Genomic DNA, 23292 nt, shown 5'->3' with positions numbered 1-23292 from the left:
AAGTGCCCTATGGAACTGCATTGGGACAGGGTGGGAGAAAACAGTTATCTAAACCTACTGATCAGTTTATATTTTTAATTTGACTAATTAGGATTTTGAACACGTCACAAGCATTTGCACTTGCATAAGTTTTTAATAAGCATGATATCTTTAGTCCAGAAAGAAAATAGATTCTGGGAACAATCGAATACACAGTTAAGCAATTTAAGCCCAGTGATGGCATGAGACTTAAGCATATTGTAAAGTTCTACAGTTAGATCTTCCTTTAGGGAGAGATGGAAGCTTTGGGACCTTACATGACTGGGTACAAGTCAAATAACTAAGGGATTAGAGGAAGGGAAGGAAGGAATGAGAAGAGAGCAAGGAAGAAAAACGGGTCCATTATGAGTAGTATTTATTTGCTTCACCTTTTTGTGTTCCTGAGATTCTACCAAAGACACCAAATATGACTCATAAGAGAAATATTTTAAGTATATTATTATTATTTCAATTTATATTCCTCCCTCCCTCCCAAAGGGCTCAAAGGCAACAAACACATCAATAATAATAATAATAAAACACTTTTTTTAAAAAATGATGGTTTTTTAAAGCATTCAAAAAACAGTTGACAACATTCTCTCAAACAAGGATTTCAGGGTTGCCTGGAACAGCCATCAAAAGTAAACAAGAATGTTTTAAAATGTTTTTCACCGACAAAAGCCAACATCTACCTTTTATATATAGTGCCAAATGTCCTTCATATGGTGGGTGAAATTATCAGAACATGCCTGGAGTAGATCCAAGAAGACAAACCCAGAAAAACTGGGGGAGGTGGGAACCTGGTTGTTGAAGTTCCAATGCTCCAGCAGGATGGCAACCCATCACAAGCCACCATTAAAATTTTTTTCACAGTATCTTAAAACACCCAGCACAGCATTGCTGTGGGGCAATGTGGAAAATCATGGGCCACCATTTTCATTTCCCACAATGCTCTAGAGGAATGGGTGTTCTGAGAATTTTTAAATGGCAGCAGCACAACACTGATTGATGGAGCACGGCTGCAACCACTACGTAAATCCACCATGGGGTACAGATGCAACAGGGAGCCTACAGGTGCAGCAATGGCCTCACAGGGGACATTATTCTGAATAACCGCTCGAAGCTATCTAAGTAAGTTTCAGAATATGCCATTTTCTGTTTGATATCCATTTTGCACCCATAGTAGACTGAAACATAGAACCTTTTTTTCTTTCCAGATCACAAATTGTGGTTTGAGGTAATTATGTGTGAATAATAAGTAGGTGAAAAGAGGGTCTATCTGGCTCAGAATTCACTTAAGACATAAAACAAAAAAACCAGTTATCATGCTACAGAGGAAATATTAGCCAATATACAATGTGTCTGTATTTCTTTCTCGCATCCTCACCTACCCTGGCTGCTTTATGTTTCAAAATGCAAAACTGATTTCATTCCCTCACCCTTGAGTTTAAATATGAACATAACACTTTACATCAGATCATTTTATTATGGAATGAGAAAGTGGACTTGAAAGGAAACTGAAAGGCAGTGAAGAACTGTGGTACTATAACGCAGGGACGTCCAACTCCCAATAGAAGGCGATCTACTCACAGTGGCAGTGATCTACCCATTGTCGTTGGATGAAACACAGTAGTTGACCTTTTTGGGGAAAGCCAAAGTTGTGGAGCTTTTTTGGGGGAGTCAGAGTTGTTGAGCCTTTTTCATTTTTGGGGGGGGGGGAGGAGATCATTGAGGGGCCAAAGATCTACCAGGATCTACCAGAAACACCTCGTGATCTACCAGTAGATTGTGATCTACCTGTTGGACATGCCTGCTGGAAGAAGAAGAAGAAGAAGAAGAAGAAGAAGGGGAGGAGTAGTAGTAGTTTGGATTTCATATCCTGCTTTATCACTACCCGAAGGAGTCTCAAAGCGGTTAACAAGCTCCTTTCCCTTCCTCCCCCACAACAAACATTCTGTGAGGTGAGTGAGGCTGAGAGACTTCAGAGAAGTGTGACTAGCCCAAGGTCACCCAGCAGCTGCATGTGGAGGAGCGGAGATGTGAACCCGCTTCACCAAATTACGAATCTACCGCTCTTAACCACTACACCACACTGGCTCTTAAAGGTTTAATATCAACCTGAACATGCCCCAGTTAATAAACAGTGCTTCAAAAAGCATTGCGGGGGCATGGAATCCAAGCCTTTGAATTGTGTGGATTTTGAACTGGATTCTGTGGCAATCAGAAAAAACTGGAAAGGACAACCTTATCACATCACTTCAAGCGCCCAAACAACTGGAGGAGCTGTATCCACCAGGCCATAATTTCTTTACATAAAACTTTCCTTCAATGAAATCCTGGCTGTAACCTTCACATATCCCTCTTCCCATCAAACCTCTGCTACTCTGTGCCCAAAATAAAATATTTTTGCTATGGCTCACTGCCTTCTATTCTTCCCTAGCCAGGGCAACTTTTTTGTATGTGTGTTTTTTAACACCAACTTGACAGAGGATGCAGTCAGTATCTGCTCAAATTATAATAGGGCCAGCACTATTCTTCACACTTGCCAAGCATAAGACATTTGCAATTATTTATAGCAAGGTGAGACACAGAGGAAATTGCAGAATGAGTATGAGGGGCCTTGGTCATTGGTTTTGGCATATTGGTTTGTTGTGAAATACTTTGATTAAACTGACTATATCCAAAGCATTCCAACAGAAGCACATCATGGATTTCCAGATGAATCCAAATACAGTGTCACTGTCACATCCACACCCCCAAGCAATCCTGGGAACTGCAGCAATTCCCAGCACTCTTATGTGCATTAAATGTATGGTGTCAGTGTGACAACCATCAGGGCTGGGCTGTAAAATACGACCAAGGAATTAGGAGTCCAGATTGAAAAGCTATCAGGATCAGAGGGCAAACCAGAAGGAGAACAAGCCAGGACTCAGTACTGAATAGCAAGACCAGAAATGCAAGACTTGCTAGGGTTCAGATCGACCTTGTTGCTCAAGCAAAATTTCACGGAGACCAAGTGCCCTTTTATATTCCTTCTTGACCAGAAGGAGGCAACTGTCAGCCTGGACTGAATCAGGTCAGAAGGTTCTTCACTAAAAAGCTGTCGTGACACAGCTCACCACAGAGGACTCAGGTCAGCAGTTCTTGATAGCCCCTTAGGAGCATGAGCCCATAGTCCAGTGTCACTCAGCTCCAGTTTCACCCTAAGCCAGCTGTGATCTGATATGTAGTCCATCTTAATGAATAGATAATACAGTTATGAATTCTATTATGTGTCTTATTTATGTGTTACTTTAATAATAATAATAATAATAATAATAATTTATTATTTGTACCCCGCCCATCTGGCTGGGTTTCCCCAGCCACTCTGGGCGGCTTCCACAGAAACCAAAAAACACTAAAATATCATACATTAAAAGCTTCCCTGAATAGGGCCGCCTTAAGATGTTTTCTGAATGTCAGGTAGTTGTCCATCACCTTGACATCCGATGGGAGGGCATTCCACAGGGCGGGCGCCACCACCGAAAAGGCCCTCTGCCTGGTTCCCTGTAGCTTCGCTTCTCGCAATGAGGGAACCGCCAGAAGGCCCTCGGCGCTGGACCTCAGTGTCCGGGCAGAACGATGGGGGTGGAGACGCTCCTTCAGGTATACTGGGCCGAAGCCGTTTAGGGCTTTAAAGGTCAACACCAACACTTTGAATTGTGCTCGGAAACGTACTGGGAGCCAATGTAGGTCTTTCAAGACCGGTGTTATGTGGTCTCGGCGGCCGCCCCCAGTCACCAGTCTAGCTGCCGCATTCTGGATTAGTTGTAGTTTCCGAGTCACCTTCAAAGGTAGCCCCACGTAGAGCGCATTGCAGTAGTCCAAGCGGGAGATAACTAGAGCATGCACCACTCTGGCCAGACAGTCAGCGGGCAGGTAGGGTCTCAGCCTGCGTACCAGGTGGAGTTGGTAGACAGCTGCCCTGGATACAGAATTGACCTGTGCCTTTAATAGGACTTTAGAGGTGGAAATGCTTTTTTGCGGGGGGGGGGGGGTTAAGAACCTGATTGACAGAGACTGAGATTCAGGTGGCAGGTGGTACAGTTACCATTTGCTTGCAGGCCTAAGCAAACAGGCAAGTGCAGAATGGGGAGAGCAGCCAACCAAACTTGCTCACCTGTCATTTTGTTCTAATCTGAGAGGGGGTTATACCATCAACAGAAGGGATGGAGGAACTTGTGGTCCTACAGATATTGTTGGACTCCAACTCCCAACAGCAACTAGTCTGGTCAGTGCTGAGAGATGATGGGAGTTGAAGTCTAAGAATATCTGGAGGGTCACAGGTCCCCCTTCTGCTAAAGAGAGGGATTGTTCCTTATCACCATCACCGCTTGCTCAGTCATTCAAGTGGACAAGCAAATGAATGGCAGTGGCAAGGGGCTGCTGCCACCTGTGATTACTCACCATCCCCCTTTAGAGGTGTGGATCAGGCCTGCTAAGGAGTGAGAAGGAGAAGAACAAGGCCCCTATACAAATGTGTTTGCAAGACCTCTCCAAGATTTAGGAAACTATTTATGCAAGTATTTGAATGCATTTATCAAAAAAGCTGATACTTGTTTGCCAAACTCTTTAGGAGCACATCATAAAGACAGAAATAAAAGGACTTTTTCAAAGTCAACAATATAAATGACAGAAAACTCTCGCACTGAAATTTACTGTCAGGACGCATCCTTGAAAGGCTCAAAGAAGGCAAGTGTGGCAAGTCCAATTTATGAGATCAGAGCTTCAAGCTGACAGAGCTGAAACTCTGAAGGATTTGAAAGCCAGAGGTTTGCAGAGGCTGTCGAAGAGGGTGCCTCTTTGCTGAACCCACTGAATGGAACAAACAGCTATCCAGGTGTAAGCAATGCCTCAGGCAGTACTAAGCCTTGCAGAGATGCTCCATGACTGATGCTGTGAAGCAAGAAACAAGACCGACAATGATATATGACAGCCCAGATTCGGGGGTGAAGGAGGAGTGCTGTCACCAAAGGGACAACCAATAACACTGTTGTGAAGAGGCTGGCATCCACTTGGGTGGCTTAAGATCTTCTTCAAATCACCTCTGACATTCACAAAGGTGGAAAGAGAAAGTATGCTGCTTTTTCTTGGTTCCATATCCTTGGTTTGCTGGAACTGGTCCCTGAAAATTTGTTGGGTTGCCTTCAGTTTTGTGTGGTCGACTTCCAATGGAAATGGAAAAAGGAAGCAGAAATTTCTGTTCCTCTGTGGTCAGGAATGGAAATTAGTTAAGTAAATTTAATTGGTATTAATTCACGTCATTGCTGTTGACTTTAAGTCCACAATGGTACACAATTAATTACTTTTTACATTGTTTTAAAGTTTTACATTGTTTCCATTCTGTAGATAACTGATGATGTGAAAACCCTGGAGATCTGTGTCCAATTACAAGAAACAATACTGGGCAACATGAACAAATAGTCTGATGCAACCTGAGGCAGGTCCCTATGTTCCAGAAAGGTGAAATTTGATTATTTATCAGTTTCTGTCTGTCTCCCTCTTTCCTCCTAGGAAAACCTAAATGACAATTTCTGCAGAATAAACAGAAACCATGGGTATAGCAAATGACTTATTAGGTAATTAAGGGAAATGTGGCTTACTTCCAAGTAAACATGCCTTGGCTGTCAGTCTTAGAAGACCTGCTGCCTGTTTTACAGGCCTTTTCCCATCTCCTTGCTGATTCAAAATACAAAAGGTGAGACTGTGGAACACACTCTTGGGATCAGGGGGGTTATTTGGGGTTGGTTGGTTGAGGAGTTGTTGATGATGTTGGTTTTTTGTATCTTTCTTTTATATTTTGTTGCGATTTATGTGGAAACTGTTCTGTTGGGTTGTATGTTTTTTAATGCTTTATTTATTGTTTATGACTACTTTTGTTAGGTTGTAGCTATACATTTTTTCATGTCATAAGCTGCCTTGAGCGTGGTTTGAACTGTGGAACTGTGGAAAGGTGACATAAAATAAAATTATGTATGTATGCCTAAGGTTTGATTGTGGGTTCTGTATGTGTTTCCAAGTTGGGTTCTTCTATTGGGAAAGAATTTGTATGGTTATGTCTATCATAACCAGAGAAATCCATTCAAATAGGTAAAAAGATAAAGGACCCTGGACAGTTAAGTCCAGTCAGGGGAACTATGGGGTTGCAGCGCTCATCTCACTTTTCAGGCCAAGGGAGCCAGCGTTTGTCCATAGACAGTTTTCCACATCATGTGTCCAGCATGACTAAATCGCTTCTGGTGCAAAGGAACACTGTGGTGGAAGCCAGAGCGCATAGAAACACATTTTATCTTCCTGCCAGCAGCACCTATTTCTAATAGACCTAAGTAACAGCTTTTAAAAAAAAATCAGTGGATTTTTGGAACATGTGGGTCAGCTTCTGCAGACCCATGTTAACTTCAGGACTTCTCCATAATATTTTATGCTGAAGGGAATTCTTTTATTATTAAATCCAATTGAATCTTATATTTCATCACTCTATAATATATGCAGTTGTCTCCTGAGGCCACATCTAGTCTTACTTACAAGATATCTCTTCCCCAGTCTTGGGGAGGAAAAAATATGACTCACCTTTGTAAGTGAAGTTTCATAAATCAAATGAGAAGTATTTGCCAGTTACCCTGAGATCTATATGGACGAAGCCTCAGGGTACTATAATAATTTATACAAGGAGATTGTAAAGGATGACCACTTGATAAAATAAAGAGACAGGAGTCTGAGAAATACAATTACACTTACCTACAAAATTTCATACCGAGTGACTTAGGACTAGTTTATAATTAGGTATAAAGTTCTTATTTCTGCTATCAAAGTAAGAAATGTTGTAGAAGCCATCAATATCTCATTTGCAGATCCCACTGGAATTAATTAGAATTGCACAGAATTTCAGCAGTACTTTTTTATGGAAGCATATGCGGTTAACCTTTTTTTGTTGCTGCTGTTGGCAGAAGTTGAGCTTGGTAACAACTATTATGGCACCCAGCAACCATGTGTACTGAGAAGAAGAAGAAGAAGAAGAAGAAGAAGAAGAAGAAGAAGAAGAAGAAGAAGAAGAAGAGTAGTAGTAGTAGTAGTAGTAGTAGTAGTAGTAGTTTGGATTTGATATCCTGCTTTATCACTACCCGAAGGAGTCTCAAAGCAGCTAACGTTCCCCTTTCCCTTCCTCCCCCACAACAAACACTCTGTGAGATGAGTGAGGCTGATAGACTTCAAAGGAGTGTGACTAGCCCAAGGTCACCCAGCAGCTGCATGTGGAGGAGCGGAGAAACGAACCTGGTTCACCAGATTACGAGACTACCGCTCTTAACCACTACACCACAACAGGCAGTGGGTTCTACCAGCACCACTTTTGCAGCATTTTTTGGCTTCTTGTCTAATATTATGTGGTTAAAACACCCCACTGTATGTTAAAAGCTTTTAGTCCCACTGCATTTCCACTACTTCATAGCTATTAGTTTAAGGCACATGTGTTGAGCTTCATGTATGAACTCAGCATCTGTAAGGTCATGAAAACATGAAACTCCTTGCCCCAACAAAAGCTCTTTAAAAGGTATACAAACCAAGGTCCCTCATACATTGGGTGGAGGGGATTGACCCACCAGTACCACCTTTGCCATCTGTTCAGTTGCTGTGTGAAACGCAAAAGAATATATGTGCAAAGGGAATCATTATTCATTGCAGGCTTGCCTGTACATCAGTAGTCACACCCCAAACACGTGGTCAGCATATGTCTCAGTAGTGAGGCTACTCTGCATGCCTCCCCCCAACACATACGGTACTTTTTAATGAGTGAGGGCTTTATCTGAAGTGGCCTAATATTGGGCTGTGATCTTGCATGACAAAAGTCCCTGCTGTCCAAATCTTCAGATTCCAGATGTTCCCCCACTCCACAAACAGAATGATGGCTGCACCTACGTGACTTCATTCAGAATCTTGTATGGCCAGAGCTTTACCCCTGGCGTTGAGTTTGTTCGGCCCCTGCAAAGCTGAGTGATTTGATATTTGCCTGTGGTACTAGGCAGTAAATGTGAGCATTCACCTCTGAGGCACTCTCAGATATTTAACCAACATTGGTAACATTGCTGACAAGTTGAGTATTGCTGAGTATTGCATTGGTATAATTCCCTTGGAATCTGGGGGCACATGCTTCCAAACACTGAACAGCTGGGTGGGATGGGCATACAGGTGCCTTTTAACTCACCTTGATGAGCTAGCAATGAAAGGTTCACATCAGTTTAAGGATGGGTACTGGGATCGAAACCATCCTCTGCTACCAGGTGTGAGAACTGGAACTTAACGGGTTAAGTTTCTCCCAGGATGCTACACCATTCTGACGTCAGCTTTAGAAGCTGGGAGGAGTTTTTGGGAGGAGTTTGTCAGTCCCACGATGTGAGCTGTGGGGAACAGACGCAGGGCTGAGATGGCTGCTACTAGCCCTGGAAATTCCTGAGAAATGTTGGAAATAAATGCTGTATAGAGACAAACGGGACTCTGTGTGTTTGTCTGGGAGCTGAATCCAGCAGGTGACAGTTTACAACGCTGTGCGAAGCTCTGCTGAACCGTGACGGAGAAGAGCTGGAGTGGAAGCGTGCCGGGCAGCAATAAACCGCTAATCGAGGTTTGTAAATCAATTAGCGGGGGTCACGGCTAATAAAACAGCACAGGTTATGGGTCATCACCGCTTGTAAAACTGTCGGGAGCTTTGATCTGCGGCGTCGAGCAGGGGGCCGGCAGGAGGCGGAAGGACTTTTTGCCTGGTGTTGAAAGGCAAGGAGAGCTGCGAAGCAAACAAGCAGGCTGCAAGACGCAGAGAAGTGCCTGTGTTGCTGAGAACTGCCAAGAGCTGAGGGCAGCTGAGGAATCGTTTCTCCACGCCAGGGGAGCTGGAAGTCTTGTGAGTACAGCTTGGGGGCGCTTTTGGAGAACGGGAGGCCGGAATCTGAGGCAAGCAGGCAAGCAAGCTGAAAGACGCTGCAGAGAGCTTGGGGCTGTGCCTAACGTGTGGAGGCAAGCTGACGACGATGCTGATGCCAGCTTGGAATTCTGCCTGGAATTGTGAGAGGCAGGGGCGCTGATCTGCTAAACCGGGAGCGGAAGGGCGGCTGGTTGTTTACGTGAGTACGCTGGGCCCCGGGGGAAGAAGGCAGGCTGCCAGGTCTTGGAGGACTGTGGGAGGCTCACTTTAAGAAGTTGGGAACCTGGCTGCTGATCTGAAGTCTACTGTTCTGGGTGCCAAGAAGCCAGAGGCCGTTCAGCGCTCCAGGGTGTTTGTGAGGCTGGAGGCGGAAAGCAAGGGCCGGGAGATGGCTGCTTCAGAACAGAAAGACAAGATGGCGCTGATCACCTACGTGAGAGCCGGTGCACAGCTAGGAAAGGCTGTGGGCCCCAGGGAAGGGGGGGCAAAGGGACTATTGGCGCTTGGAAATGTACTGCTGTGTTTGCTGTGAAGGCTCAGCAGGAGGCCAAGGGCAGATTGAAGCTGGAAGCCTAGAGATGGCTGGAGCCCCTGTCCCTGATGCTTTAGCCACAAGGAGTGCTGGTGAGCAAGTCGGGGGGGGCGGAAAGTTCCAAAGGCAAGCTTGAAAAGTTTTCCACTGAATCTGCTGGAGCGGAGAGCGGCTTCAGGGGGGGCGAGGCTGGTGGGAGGCGCCGTTCCAGAAGGAGGAAGGCCAAGCCAGCTGGGAGCCCCAGGCAGTGTTTTTCCACTGGAGTTCGTCGTTGCTACGTGTGCAAAGCTCCGGGACATCTGCGGCGAGATTGCCCCCACCAGAGCAGAGAGAAAAGGCAGGATGTTGCCAAGGTCAAACTGCTGAAATCTCATGGGAACCAGTCGGGTTACCATGGCAACCGGCCTGGAAAAACAACCAGGCGCGGGACTGAGGCTGGTGTACGTGCCAGGTGCCAGCAAGAGACTCGTGGAACAAGGCCAGAGCAGAGTGTTGTTATTAGCTCTGCTGCTAATTGCATTTTGATTCCAGAGACATCTGCTGGGAAGCTGCGGAAATGCAGGGCTGCTTTAACAGGGATGACTGTTAGGTTCACAGACGGAACACAAAAGCCAGTCTGTGGTATGGCTAACGTGTCTTTCTCTACTTCACAGGAGAAGCGAGAGATCAACGTTGTGCCGGGACTAAAGTGTTGTCTTTTATCTGTATCAGCTCTAATGAGGCAGGGATACAATGCTCGGTTTGAAAATGACACCTGTTCCATTTTCAGAGGAGGGAGACAACGGGTCAACATGCAGAGGGAGAACAATATCTTTGTTCTGGAGTCACCTATGGAGGGTGGTGGGAATGCTGAAAAAGCACAGGCGCAGTGTGCTAAGGTTCCCAGTCATGTGCAAAAGTTGCACAGGTGCACAAAAGGGTACAAGCTCCGGAAACGTGGGAGGAGGTCCCAAGGGTGCAGGGCATGCAAAGGTGCAAAGGTGCTTGGTTTTTCCCGGGTTTGGGAGGGTAGCCAAGGAGGTTTTGAGCTAGTTCACACAGATCTGTCAGGACCCAAGAGGTCTGAGAGTCTGGGTGGGGCCAGGTATGTGCTGTCGCTGACAGGTAACCACAGCCAGGTTGGCTGGTGTTTCTCTCTCAAAACACAGGGGGAGGTGACGCAACTGATCCAGGATTGGGTTGCGGGGGTGGAACTAAGGTTTTCCACCAGGGTGCAAGGGTTCAAGAGCGACCGAGGGTCACAGTTTACTGGGTCTGCTCTGGAGAAACTTTTCAAGGAAAAGGGAATACGTCACCAGGTGACGGGTGCAAAGTCTTCTCAAGGGAGAAGGGAGGCTGTGGCTGAACCCAGTGATGGGGATAAGGTCCAGAATCAGGGTTCAGATCCCGGTGATGGGGACCAGGTCCGGAATCAGGGTTCAGGGCAGGTTTGGGCATCTCCAAGGGTTGTGAAAGGAGTGTCCAGGTGTGAGGCTTCATCTCCGGTAATGGAGAAAGCTCACGGAAGGGTTGTCATGTCAGAGGGGGAAAGGTCTGACGGAGAAGACACAACTGCTAGCCCTAATGGGTCAGTAGAGTATCAGGTCACGGGTGCGTGGAAAAGTGTCGCACAGTGTGATTCTGGGAGTGTTGAAGGGGTTCAACAGGTGCCTGGGAAAGATGCTGGGAAGGAGCACAAGGCAAAGGGAAAGGTGTTGAACTCAAAAAGGGCCTTGTCAGAAGGTGCAGCAAGGGGGGGTGTGAGAACTGGAACTTAACGGGTTAAGTTTCTCCCAGGATGCTACACCATTCTGACGTCAGCTTTAGAAGCTGGGAGGAGTTTTTGGGAGGAGTTTGTCAGTCCCACGATGTGAGCTGTGGGGAACAGACGCAGGGCTGAGATGGCTGCTACTAGCCCTGGAAATTCCTGAGAAATGTTGGAAATAAATGCTGTATAGAGACAAACGGGACTCTGTGTGTTTGTCTGGGAGCTGAATCCAGCAGGTGACAGTTTACAACGCTGTGCGAAGCTCTGCTGAACCGTGACGGAGAAGAGCTGGAGTGGAAGCGTGCCGGGCAGCAATAAACCGCTAATCGAGGTTTGTAAATCAATTAGCGGGGGTCACGGCTAATAAAACAGCACACTAACCTGGGTAGGCTTGCTTAGGTAAAGATCCAGAGGGTCTTTATCCTTTTGTCTATGCAACTTGAATATGCCCGCAACAGGTGAGTTTCATATTGGTTTACCAATATTGGTTCTTGTCTCTTGAGATCTCACTCCTGGGTGTGTGGGGAAATGCACATTTTACCATTTAATCTGGATTACACCCAAGAGCAGGTGTTTGTCTTGTGCTGTGTGAAATCCTTGTTTGAAATATTTACTGTACTGAAATCTCTCTTCTCCTAAACCAAATCTGAAAGAGTGCCACCTTTTTGAAATTCAGAAGGCAACTACAATGGGGATTAAGAAGGATATCTAAATACTCATTAAAAGGCATTACAGTTTAAGAAACTTAGTAAGATTTAGGAAGCTTTCAGCAGAAGATTGGATCAGCTCCCCTCAGTGAGAGAACCCAATAGCTTCAGTATTACTAAATACTTTCTTAAATGCAATCTTAATATAATAACTGAAGTTTTCCCACCCATGCATGCTGGTAGGTCTGACTTCACCCCATCAAACATTTCCTTTCCTTAACAGCTTATTGAATTCCAATTTTAAATCCTAAGAAACATCCAAAGAGAAGTACAAGCTATCCAGCTTCCAGTCACAAAGCTAACCCCTACTTGCTTTTCATAGAAATACATGCTTAAACACAATAATTCAAGCATGTAATAATGGTCCCTAAGAACCTAAATCCAATATTCTGAGAAAACCAAATGTAGTACCAATTTCAGTCTTGCTATAATTGGCAAATTGTCACACTTACCAACAATGGATGTCAAAAGAAAGCAATGATAATCATAATCAGCCACTGATAACTGTACAAAGATACAAGCTTAACAACAAAAATGTTACTAGGAAGAACTGTTTAAGTGCGTTTGCCTGATATGCCTATTTTGTTGAAAATAAGTCTTGAAACATACAGTACTGCTGTTTTTGAAGGAGCTCTTCTCACAAAACATCAGTTGGTGAATAAAACATATTGGTTGTAGCCTACCAAAACCTACTCAGAGTAGACCCATTGAAATTAATTACCTTAAATTAGTAATGTGCATTAACTTCAATGGGTCTACTCCAAGCACAACTAGCATTGGATACAACCCACTGGCTGAAATGAGAAAGTGATCATTGCTACAAAGCACAACATTAATAACAATTACTTGAAAACAGGTAGATTGATTTTCCAAGCGATCCACCAGTGTTATCTGCAATGCTTCCTGTGAGCACGCCCATACAAAAGCAGAAATACAGCAACACACACTTATACTGAATGTATTAATGGAAACACATTCCACCAACTATAAAAGGTGGATACTCTCAAGCAACACCTGTATGCTAGATACTATAATCCACATAATGGATCGTAGCCCTTAGCTATTGCCCCTTGTGAAGGATAGTTATCAGTCTATCCGTTATAATCCAGTGACTGAAATACTGAATTAATGAGACCCTGTGTCTGCAGTACGTTCCAATCCTGCATCCCACTAGCACACCCACCCTCTCCTAAAACAATGGCTAGCAAAACCATCATAAGACATAAGGGGACAAACCTTCTTTGCCCCCTCTCCCTCTGTAATTCAAGCACTAGCTAAAACTTCACATCTCCTAACAAAAATATAAAAACATGTACAAATAAACATTCATTTTAGTAAGTCCTACATTCATATTTTAGGTAATCAATATATGCTAGCATTTGACCAATATAAATGTTAAGAGAACATGGGAAAGGAATCTTTTTTCTCACAATAAGACCAAGCCAATTTCTATAGACTAAGAGAACTAATTCTGTCACATTCCTCTACATTCCCTAATTGATTAACATGAATGAAAGCAAGATTTACTATTCCAGGTCAGTCATCACAATTTTAATGCTAGTCAACAAGAAACACCTTATCAGTTTGACCTGCTGCATGGAATCCAACCATTGGCCAGTTCACAACCTGCCATCGCGAAACCAAAGCCAATTCCCATGCTCTGCTATTTTATAAATATAAAAAAGTTCATCAGTCAACAATGTATATGTTTGGCTTGAATGCAGATGATTAAGGAGACCACAATCAAGAAGTATGTATCTATACCAAAACACAAGCTGCAAAATATTCCACCCTCAGAAAGCCTACCTTCTTGAACTGCCTGGAATGGGTTGTTGCCATCCACAAAATTCACAGAAATTGTGATTTTCTCCGTCTGTAGGATTTCATCATTCTGGTTGAGATCAGAAACTGCCATGCGAAATACCTCCTCATCCTTTTTTGCAGATTCATCAAATATTGCCCCTAGAAAGAAGACATGTGAATAATTAAGAGCAGTACTACATATGAACGGTGCAGAGATTCAGGATGCAATGCATGAAGACACGTTTTGCTGGTAATTCAAAGGCATGAATTTAGTTTGCAGTTCAGCACAGCCACCTGTTTATGAGCAAGCCAAGAAATTTGTTAACGATGCTTGGCAAGGGTTCAATATACTTTAGGGCAAAATAAGGAGGATGTCTGACCATACAACAACAAAAAATGATTTGCAGAAATTATGGTAGGCATGGTATAAGTAATCCAAAATGGAATGCAGCCAGGAGACGGAGGTAATAACCTTACAAACTATAACAGATTGGCGAGCTAGGATGGCTCCTGCAAATGACAATTAGGGAACATAAATTTGCAATAAAAGATACAGCAGCTGGCAAGATCAACAACAGGTGGGAGTGTGGTTAATGACAGCATAGCTACAGCAGCATCCTACAAGTCCAACCTGCTATGCTGCATGTAAGTTGTACTGTAACTGCCTATCATGATCCTGAATTCCTTGCTTTGGGGATGGTGGACATGCGATCCACCATTACACCACATTTAATTACAATGAGTGCAGCTAGCATAGTAGCCTTGAACTACATTGCTCTGCTGGTACAATGCTGAGGTCCATGCACAGTAGTGTTACCCGTCTTAAAAGTTGCAGCATTATGTTTTTGATCCTAAATCTGTCATCACAATGGTTGACCCTAAGACTCCTTACCAAATTTCACTGAAACCAACAGAGTATATTTCACTTTATGATGAACCATAGTGTGGCCAGATACAGAGAACAACATAGCCCATGTACCGAAGCAGAAACCTTGATAGGAACAGGACCAAGGAAAGTTTAACCTATAGAAAATCCTTCTACATAACTACAAAAAAATAGGGAGTGATTCATTCCTTTGCATCTGGCCACCACTAAAAATCCCTACTGTAATCTAGGGAAAGTTGGAGTTTCTTGAAGTTTTTTGGGGGTTTCCTCAATGAAACCCCAAAGAACCAAGAACAGAAGACACGTTTCTCTGAAGGACAATTCACACTTTGACTTCTGATCTTCTGCAACGTACAGATACAATGTGAGTGTAAGCAGACCCTTTTGAATGTCTCATATTTAATGGCATTTGTAGCCCAGTTCACAACTTTGATGCACAACTTGGATAGTTGGGGCTGTCCAAGTGCTATTGGACTCCAAATACCGGCATAGTCAATGGACAAGGAAGACAGGGGTTGATGTCCAACCAAATCTGGAAAAAGGTTTAGCTTAAAGGAGCAGAGGTTCCATGGCTTTCTTAGTGGACAATGCCCTGAAGGTGGGGAAAATGTGAAAACTCCTGTCCTACATCAGAATGCAGATTGCTGAGAGACAATCACGTTCCTACTTCCTTGCATTAATCTTCACAATATAACAGATATTGCATTATAACGTAAGTCCTCCACACACCAGTCAAAACAGGTTATGAGGACATCCTAGAGCAATGTGTTCTCAGACACATCCTGTGTTTTAGAAAAAGAACAAAACCTCATTGCCTTAATTTATCATGGTCTCCTTTCCGTATCCTCCACCATCAATTTTCCTGCCAGCTCTATTCATTCAGTGCCAGCAGGCTCCCTGCACAAAAACTTTGTCCACTTTGACCCAGGAGTTTTCTTCTCTGCATCTCTTGCCATCTGGAGCAGCTGTTTCATACCTCTCCATCTCAATGACCTGTCATTTCCTTGCAAATCTCAGCTGAAACACACACATTTTTCTCCCTTCCTTCTTAATTCCTCTGTCATTTTGCCAGAGCGTTATTTACATACAGAGTAGCTTCACTTAACTTCTTGAAGGCATTGTGGGCTCCTGGCAGCAGCTGTTGTGAAAAGTGGTCTCCAGTGGAGACAATTGGTAAGCACTATTTAGAGGTGAGAGCCATTTAATCTTAGCCCTGGTAAAATGGTTTTGGTGTTTCACACTTCTAAACGGACTCAGCTCCAGAACATTGAACCAAGTGGTATTTTGGAGCTTCGATCTGATTCTCATCACGCCAACACAGACCAACATACACTGATAAAAAGGTTGTTAATGAAGGACTTTTCCACTGGGCAAAAATAGAGTATTGCTGCTTAAATCCCACCTGTGGTGTAGTGGTTAAGAGCGGTAGTCTCGTAATCTGGTGAACCAGGTTCGCTTCCCCGCTCCTCCACATGCAGCTGCTGGGTGACCTTGGGCCAGTCACACTTCTCTGAAGTCTCTCAGCCCCACTCACCCCACAGAGTGTTTGTTGTGGGGGAGGAAGGGAAAGGAGATTGTTAGCCGCTTTGAGACTCCTTCGGGTAGTGATAAAGCGGGATATCAAAACCAAACTCTTCTTCTTCTACCTGACAGATGAAAGAGAAAAGTTGATGGGTGGGCAACCTGTGGCTTTCCAGATGTTGTTGGGCTCCAACACCCATTATCCTTGGTCATTGGCCATGCTGTCTGGGGCTGATTTGAGTTGGAGTTTAACAACTAACAGGTCAAGTTCAAGGTATTACTATTAGTATATACTGTAGTCCTTAACAGCTTGGAACCAGTTTACTTGCAGGATCACCTTACCCCATATATGCCCTCTCAACCATTTATATCTGCAAAACTGACACTGTTATAGGTGTCAATATTCATTTTGCTTTTGTAAGAAACTGTGCTTTCAGTGTGGGACCACCTACACTTTGGAACGTCCTGCTTAAGGACATCAGGCAGGAATCTTTGCTGTATTCTTTTCAGTGCCTGCTTAAAGGGCTTTTGTTCAGGCAAGCCTATCCAAACATGTAGGAGTTAATTGTATTATCTTTCTAGCTACTGTTGATTTTAATCATCTTTTGAATCCCTTTAAATACCTGTTTAAACTGTTTTCAACAATAATTTTAATGTTCAATTTTATATTTTTGTAAACTGTATAGGTTTTCTTACAATCAAGTGGTCTACAAACTTTGTTAATTAACACTGGGAGTGTGAAAGGTTCTGCACCATGCTCTATGAATAAAAAGTATATATAATTATTCCCCAAGTGTGGGGAATGTGTTCTGTGTAGTCAAAACTGCACCTGCCACATACATGTTTGGTTTAATGTTTTTATATTGTTGTAAACCGCTGTAATATATTTTTATGATACAACAGTATATAAACATTTTTATAAACAATTCCATAAGTAAATAAATGCTTTGCAGAAATACAAAATTATATTCTATAATGTATAAACATTTCCATTTTGCTGAAATTTATTTTGCTGTTTTATTTATTTCAACTGTTCCATGCTCTGACCTCTGAATTTGCTTGAAGCTGGGACCTGTATTTGTAAATGTTGATTTGCATTTTATCCATTGTTATAAAGATGTGGGGATTAACGTTTGTATATGTTTTTTATCTATTGAGTTTTGTATGCCACGGAGTTTTTTTCCATTAAAGTTAAGTGGGTTTTAAATGTTCTTAAGTAAATAAATAAGCTACAAATAACAAATTCTGTTGGGAAGAATCACAGAGACTGAGGGAGTGCATTGCAAAAAAAAAAAGGGGGGGGAAGCAAATATCATGGGAAAATATTCTTGTATGCACATGTAAACAAGAGTAATCCAAAATGGATTAATATAGACTTGAGTATCTCAACTAAGCACCAGCTCTTCTACTATATCACAAGTATTCGATAATTTAAACAAAAACCACAGTCATTTTATGTTCTAATGAACATTGCTTAATATGATTGCTCCTTGTCCCCAGTGACATTGTTAGTTCGTTCCAGTGTGTGAATCCAATTACACTGCGTTTCCAAACTGCTGATATTGCATTATTATCCTATACATGAGACCCAATATTGCTACAAGGTATGCTTGCGTGGCGGGCTCAGTTACAGGACAGAAAAACAAACACAAGAGTTCCCTAGTTATTCATGAACTGTTTCTGTGACCACAGAAATGTCATCAAGGCATCATCTTACCCATCTGTGAAATTAAACTATTTTATTTAAGCTGAAGCTTGAATGTTTAATGTTTCTAAAATAAGGTTAGATCATTGGAATAAATGCCATTTTGGACCTTGAGTATATATTAACTTTCTACCTGGTTAATTCAAACTTTATTGGTATTCTTTCTTCCTCTTCCGATTGCTGACAAGAGTCTGCATCATGCCTGCCCATGACTGAGACCTGGGTGTGGAGTTTTACAATATGGTCATTAATGCAGCTTGCAATAGCCCATGACATCTACCACTACACCATTTTCCCAGTGGAGGGGCTTGGCAAGCAACCAGACACATGTGACAATGACAGTGGGGAGAGGGTGGGGCCTATGCATGGGCTATTGAAGCCTGCCTTTCTCCTGGTGTCTTCAGTTGTGGGGCCCCAGGAAGTGGTGGAGCAGGAAGAGCTCCCTACTCACCTGGAAGAAGAAGAGTTTGGATTTGATATCCCGCTTTATCACTACCCGAAGGAGTCTCAAAGCGGCTAACATTCTCCTTTCCCCTCCTCCCCCACAACAAACACTCTGTGAGGTGAGTGGGGCTGAGAAACTTCAAAGACGTGTGACTGGCCCAAGGTCATCCTGCAGCTGCATGTGGAGGAGCGGGGAAGTGAACACAGTTCCCCAGATTACGAGTCTATCACTCTTAACCACTACACCACACTGGCTCTCAGGGTGGAGCTGAAAGATGAGAGACCCCTGGCCCTTGGCAAGGTTGGCTCCTACATGGTTTAGTTAGGCCTTGCTCCCCCTATGCAGATCAGTTTTGGGGATTAAATATTTAAATAAATGTGGCACAGCTCACCCAGTCCTCCCTCTCCACACTGCTACCACTCTGCTCTCGCTCACCCTACCCCTGCTGCCACTCTTGCACATGTTGCCCTATTCTGTGTCCACACTCCTGTCTATCTGCCTCTGCTTCCCTTCTCTCACCTTCTGTTCCTGCTTCCTTGAGTATGTGCATTTCATCGCCATCATCATCATGACAATACAAATACAGTCATATATTGGAAGTCAAACAGCCTAGTTCTCAAACGTTTTGGCTCCCAAACGATCGAAACCCAGAAGTGACTGCTCCGGTTTTCAAATGTTCTTTTGGAAGCCAAACGTCCAACGGGCCTTCTGCGGCTTCCGATTGGCTTTGGTTTTCAAACATTTTGGAAGTCGAACGGACTTCTGGAACGGATTCTGCTCGACTTCCATGGTACGACTGTATAGTATTGAAAGTAATAGGCCAAAACAGTTGCCTGGATTTTTGCAATTTCACTGGGGGGATGGCTATGTGAGGATGTTACAATGAAACGACTGAACTTCAATTTTTACTGCTACAAGAATTTACTAGTACATACTGGTTTGGAGGGCTCGCTCACACCATTGCTCACCTGTTCAGACATGAGAACAAACTATGGTTTGATTAATCCAGGAAGTGTTATGTTAAGCCTATGTGACAGAGGGAAGAAAAGGACACTTGATCCAATACCCACACCCAGTCCTCAAGATCTGGAGGATTAGCAAAAATGTGTCTGAATGCAGCTGAATGTATTTGCTTTTTTTCTATGACAGAATTCTGTAGGCAATTCTATTTAAAACATGGCAGAAGGAAAAAGAGATGCTCTTATCATCTAAGCATATCAAATCTTCTGCTTCTGCTGATGAAGCCAAATGGCTTTTTTATTTATTTCATTTTTCCCCAATCTTACTGCAAGCCAATCACAAGCATGTCAGTTCCTAAAGCCCATTGTTATAAATTATTTGACTACAAGAGAATGTTTTACTCTATTACACTTTTTTATCGAGTCTGCTATCCTGCCTCAGCAGTATTAAGGTGGCTTGACATGTTGACAAAGAAAATAAAGACTCAGCTTGTAATGGAAGAAGCTCACCTGAATGGATTTGCATACAGTACCTGCAGCATCAGCTCTTGCCGCCTGTCAGACTCATTATTTGTAAGACAACAAAAATTACAGTCTTAAAATGTAGGGAGGTAGAAGGGGATTTCAGAACGCTGCTATCTTCAATGACACTGAACAGCACTATTTGAACTGACTGCATTATTTCAAAAAGTAGTAAGAAATCTTGCTTTCCCCCCCTGTAGTATTACTGACAAGTAGGCTTTCCCCTTAATTCACTTATTGCATTGAGGATACACATTACTGTCAGTGAGAGTTGTGCTCATATTTGCAGAAGAAACAGAACCTCCAAAGCCTTCATAGGCTGGATTAATGCCAAATTCTTCTGTTTATACACAAACTGTTTGAGACATGCGTACCTCTCTCTCTTTCTCTCCCACATACACACACACACAATTTTGCAGATACAGATTCAATGCATTTCAGCTGCAAAGATTAAAAAGCAACAACATGATTTGGACTACAATGCTATAACGCCCACAATGATTAATATTAGCTATGTTCAGGCACACCAACGATAAGGGGCTGGTCTGTCTTCAGCCCCCTTGATATTTGTGTTGACAGGGCCTGGCATACATCATGTGCATTGCAGCTTCAGCACCTGACTCTGCCAAAATGCTTGGTCTCCTCCAGAGGACGCGATGTCACACACATGACGTCATACACACACACTGCACACCAGGTCCCCTCAATTTTGGGAGGCAACCTGGCATCTCTGGCCATGTTCATTAGGTTCAACAGGCCTACTCTGAGTAGGACTAGTGTTGAATATCACCCAATATATTTTCCTCAAGTCTTTTTGTCACTTCCCAAATCAGCAAAAAATTATAGCCCAACACTAAACACAACCCCTTTGAGAATTACTCAGTTAGCTTGCATAGTACTTGATGGAGCAACACTAATATGTACCCTCCCCATCCCTGCTGACTTTGATATAGAGGTAAAATACCAATAAATATAAACCTCAAGAACACAGCACTCTTTTCTATAGCATAAGAATAAAGTTATATTTTCTGCACCCTGCCATTCCACATAAAGGTTCTTAATGTTATTTTGCTGTCAAAATAACAGTTTTGGGGGAGCTATAATAGCAACATATCCATTATATAAGCCAGTGACCTGTTGATTATTACTAGCCCCTCAGTTTCCCACTGTATCCATTACAGCCCAATTGGACCTTCATTGTTAAAAATGGGTGGTTTGGTAGGTATTATTGTCATATGATTATTAATGCCCCGGAAAGAAAGTTACTGCAATGGCAATAAATCTGCTGAGTGTTATTAATGTCCCTGCAGTGGAACACACTAAAAAGTGCCCTTATAATGGTCATTAGTAGCCTACTTATAGATGCTTTATAACCGAGGGGAAAGCTGATACATAATCATATTTCATTAGACAGTTGTTAGCAACCACCTCAAGCAAAAAAGTGCACCCACACCCACAATAAGAAAAAAAAATAGGGAATGTTAGATGCCGTCATGAAAATGCAACCAGTATATATATAAAAAAAACTCCATTATTTTTGAGAAATTTAAATGTTGACAATAATGAATGTTATAAATAGCAGGGTGGACAGGATAAGAGTTATATTTGAACTTTAATAAATAGAAGAGTAAAAAGTGAGCCTTCAACCTAAGTATGTAAAATGGGCCCTCTTGGATCAGCAAGCAGGACATGAGCACAATAACACTCTCTCACTCACGAACCCCGGAAACTGGTATTCAGAGACACATTGTGTCTGATACTGGATTCTGATACCCTCCATGAATTTGAAAGGAAGTCTCCTCGCACTCCTCATACAGGAACCACTTTTGGGTACAAAAGACCAGAGCCAAAGGTTCCTTTCCTAAATGGAACATTTTCCAATGAACATTCAGAATTTTTTTGCTTATGACCAATAATTAAGATTTTTAAGGGTCCATAGCTCAGTGGCAGAGCATCAGCTTCACCTGCAGGAGGCTTTACCTGGTTCAATCCCCAGCATCTTCCTGGGGTGGGAGAGAACCCTGTCTGAAATCCTGGATTCTAGATTCAGGAAGGTAGCCGTGTTGGTCTAACACAGTCGAAATAGATAAAAAAATTAAAAAATGTCCAGTAGCACCTCCTCCCCCTTTCCTTTCATGACTATTATAGGGATTCTCAAACTTCAGAAAACCAAATACTTTCAGAAAACCAGTCCCAGTACTTTCAGCAGCTGATTGATTGCAGACCATTTGCATATGATGCTTCAGGAGCACCTCTTGATTAAGGCCAAATATCCAGACTGAGGAGGAACCTTCCACAAATCCAGGGCCAGATTTAGGTTTGATGAGGCCCTAAACTACTGCAGGTAATGGGGCCCTTTATATGTCCAGCTGTCCTTTGTTAACAGTCAATTGTTGTTGTTTTTTGTGTTGAATATATGCTATATGGTAATTTATGGACCTAATAGGTATCTAAAGCCATTTGCACATAACAAAATATGTATTTTGTAGGTGTGGCTGGAAACGTGGTCTGACTCAGAACGAAGCAGCATCCTATTTATTTATTTTTCTTGGACTTCATATAATAATTAGGGTTTCTAAATATCATTTTTTTCATTCGTTGGGTGGTATCCAATGCTTGGAATGTGGAGAGAAGCAGTTGTTGCCAGTTCCTCTTCACTCCTGTAGGCCTCTAAAACAATTTGCTCTGGAAGGTTGGGAGACATGGTGAAGCAGATTGTGGAGAATGCAAGGGAAGGAGGAACTGGTCAAAACTATCTGTCTCCCTCCCTCCTTCTACCTTCCATCAGCAGAGTGGATACCACCACTTTATTTTGCTATCTGATTAATTATTGGCTGTTTGATATTTTGATTGTTATTATTGCAGACAACTGGCATGATTTTAATTTTTTTCATCTTATTGGGTTTCTTTATTTGTATTTTTTATTACTGAATACAGCATATAACAAAATTAGGAACATTACAGTCACACTTATGGGTCCCAATTCCAGAGAATGATGTGCACACTGATCTCTGTCATGGGATTGGGCCATACTTGTCCATCTTGATTAATTACTGTCTTTAGTTCTCTCATAATGCAATAAATGGTTTATACAGAAAAATACACATTGCCTGAGGGCAGTAAGCCTAGGGATTTAGCTTCTAATATAATTTGAGGGAGAAATAACAGCCTCAAAGACCTATAAATAATATGAGGGCTTGCTTACCATATGTGCTCATAATTCCAGTTTTAATCAAATGTGACAGAGAGAGAAAATGCACATAGTTAACTGGCACAGGACTGATGAAGTGAATAATACCAATCCTGAACAGCTCCTGCTGTCAGCCACAGAGACAGAATAATTTCCAGATTCTTTTAAGAGAATAAAGAGGGAAGAATCTTACATTCGGAAGAGGAAGAGTCCAAATTTCGAACTCAGCAATGGATCTCACTGATTGATTTTGGGCTGGCAATGGAGAAGATGGGTTGCTCCAATTTTTAAACCAAACCAGCTT

General features: G+C 42.8%; 1 protein-coding gene across 7 annotated transcripts in view; it reads right to left on the bottom strand.

The window, feature by feature from the left end:
* GRID2 (glutamate ionotropic receptor delta type subunit 2) overlaps window positions 1-23292 on the bottom strand; it is an 818982-nt gene that overhangs the window by 636899 nt on the left and 158791 nt on the right. For all 7 annotated transcript variants that reach the window (XR_014515533.1, XR_014515534.1, XM_083458633.1 and 4 more), the window contains exon 2: window positions 13764-13919. Coding sequence is in view for 5 of the 7 variants with exons in the window: in XM_083458633.1 (XP_083314759.1) it covers window positions 13764-13919 (156 nt within the window). In the remaining 2 variants the exon portion in view is untranslated. The remainder of the gene's footprint in view (window positions 1-13763; window positions 13920-23292) is intronic.

This window comes from Podarcis liolepis, assembly GCF_965112155.1.
Source record: "Podarcis liolepis genome assembly, chromosome: 9".
Classification (NCBI taxonomy): Eukaryota; Metazoa; Chordata; class Lepidosauria; order Squamata; family Lacertidae; genus Podarcis; species Podarcis liolepis.
This window is presented reverse-complemented; position numbering and strand designations above follow the sequence as displayed.